Genomic DNA, 791 nt, shown 5'->3' on the forward strand with positions numbered 1-791 from the left:
ACCCAACGAGGTCCCACCACCTCTCCCTGGTCAATGAGGAACCCAACAAGGTCCCACCACCTCTCTCTGGTCAATGAGGAACCCAACGAGGTCCCATCACCCCTCCCTGGTCAAGGAGGAGGTGGTGACCCCTCCGGGGTGTCCCCCCCAGACCTGTGCCGGTGGATGAGGGCGTTGAAGGCCAACCCGTCCCTCCAGCTGGTGGTGAAGTTCTGGATGTTGACCTCGGGGTAGCTGTGGGGGATGGGGGGGTCAAGGGGGTCTCCATCCCTCTGGAGGGTCCACCCCACCCCCAGGGGGGTCCATCCCACCCCCTGGATGGTCCCAGGTCTCACCCCGCCGTCTTCATCTGGCACCAGAGCAGCAGCGCGTCCTTGGCCGAGCGCGTCTCCCGGTTGTCCTCGGTCTTGATTTTGATCACCTGGATCTGGGGGAGGGCGTCACCATCATCACCATCATCACCATGAACATCATCATCATCACCATGAGCAGCAGCAGCAGCAACAGTATCATCATCATCATGATCATCATCATCATCATGAGCATCATCATCATCACCATGAACATCATCACCATGAACATCATCATCATCCATGAACATCATCATCATCCCCATGAACATCATCATCATCCCCATGAACATCATCATCATCACCATGAACATCATCACCATGAACATCATTATCATCCCCATGAACATCATCATCATCCATGAACATCATCATCATCCCCATGAACATCATCATCATTCCCATGAACATCATCATCATCCCCATGAACATCATCATCAT

The 791-nt window shown here is 54.0% G+C and overlaps 1 protein-coding gene across 1 annotated transcript in view; it reads right to left on the reverse strand.

The window, feature by feature from the left end:
• SPTBN4 (spectrin beta, non-erythrocytic 4) overlaps nt 1–791 on the reverse strand; it is a gene marked incomplete at both ends in the record, with an annotated part of 15,208 nt that overhangs the window by 12,233 nt on the left and 2,184 nt on the right. The window contains 2 exons of the mRNA XM_027631637.1: nt 154–234; nt 336–427. Coding sequence (XP_027487438.1) covers nt 154–234; nt 336–427 — 173 coding nt within the window. The remainder of the gene's footprint in view (nt 1–153; nt 235–335; nt 428–791) is intronic.

The sequence above is a fragment of the Corapipo altera genome, unplaced genomic scaffold (assembly GCF_003945725.1).
Source record: "Corapipo altera isolate COAL_440 unplaced genomic scaffold, ASM394572v1 61077, whole genome shotgun sequence".
Taxonomy (NCBI): Eukaryota; Metazoa; Chordata; class Aves; order Passeriformes; family Pipridae; genus Corapipo; species Corapipo altera.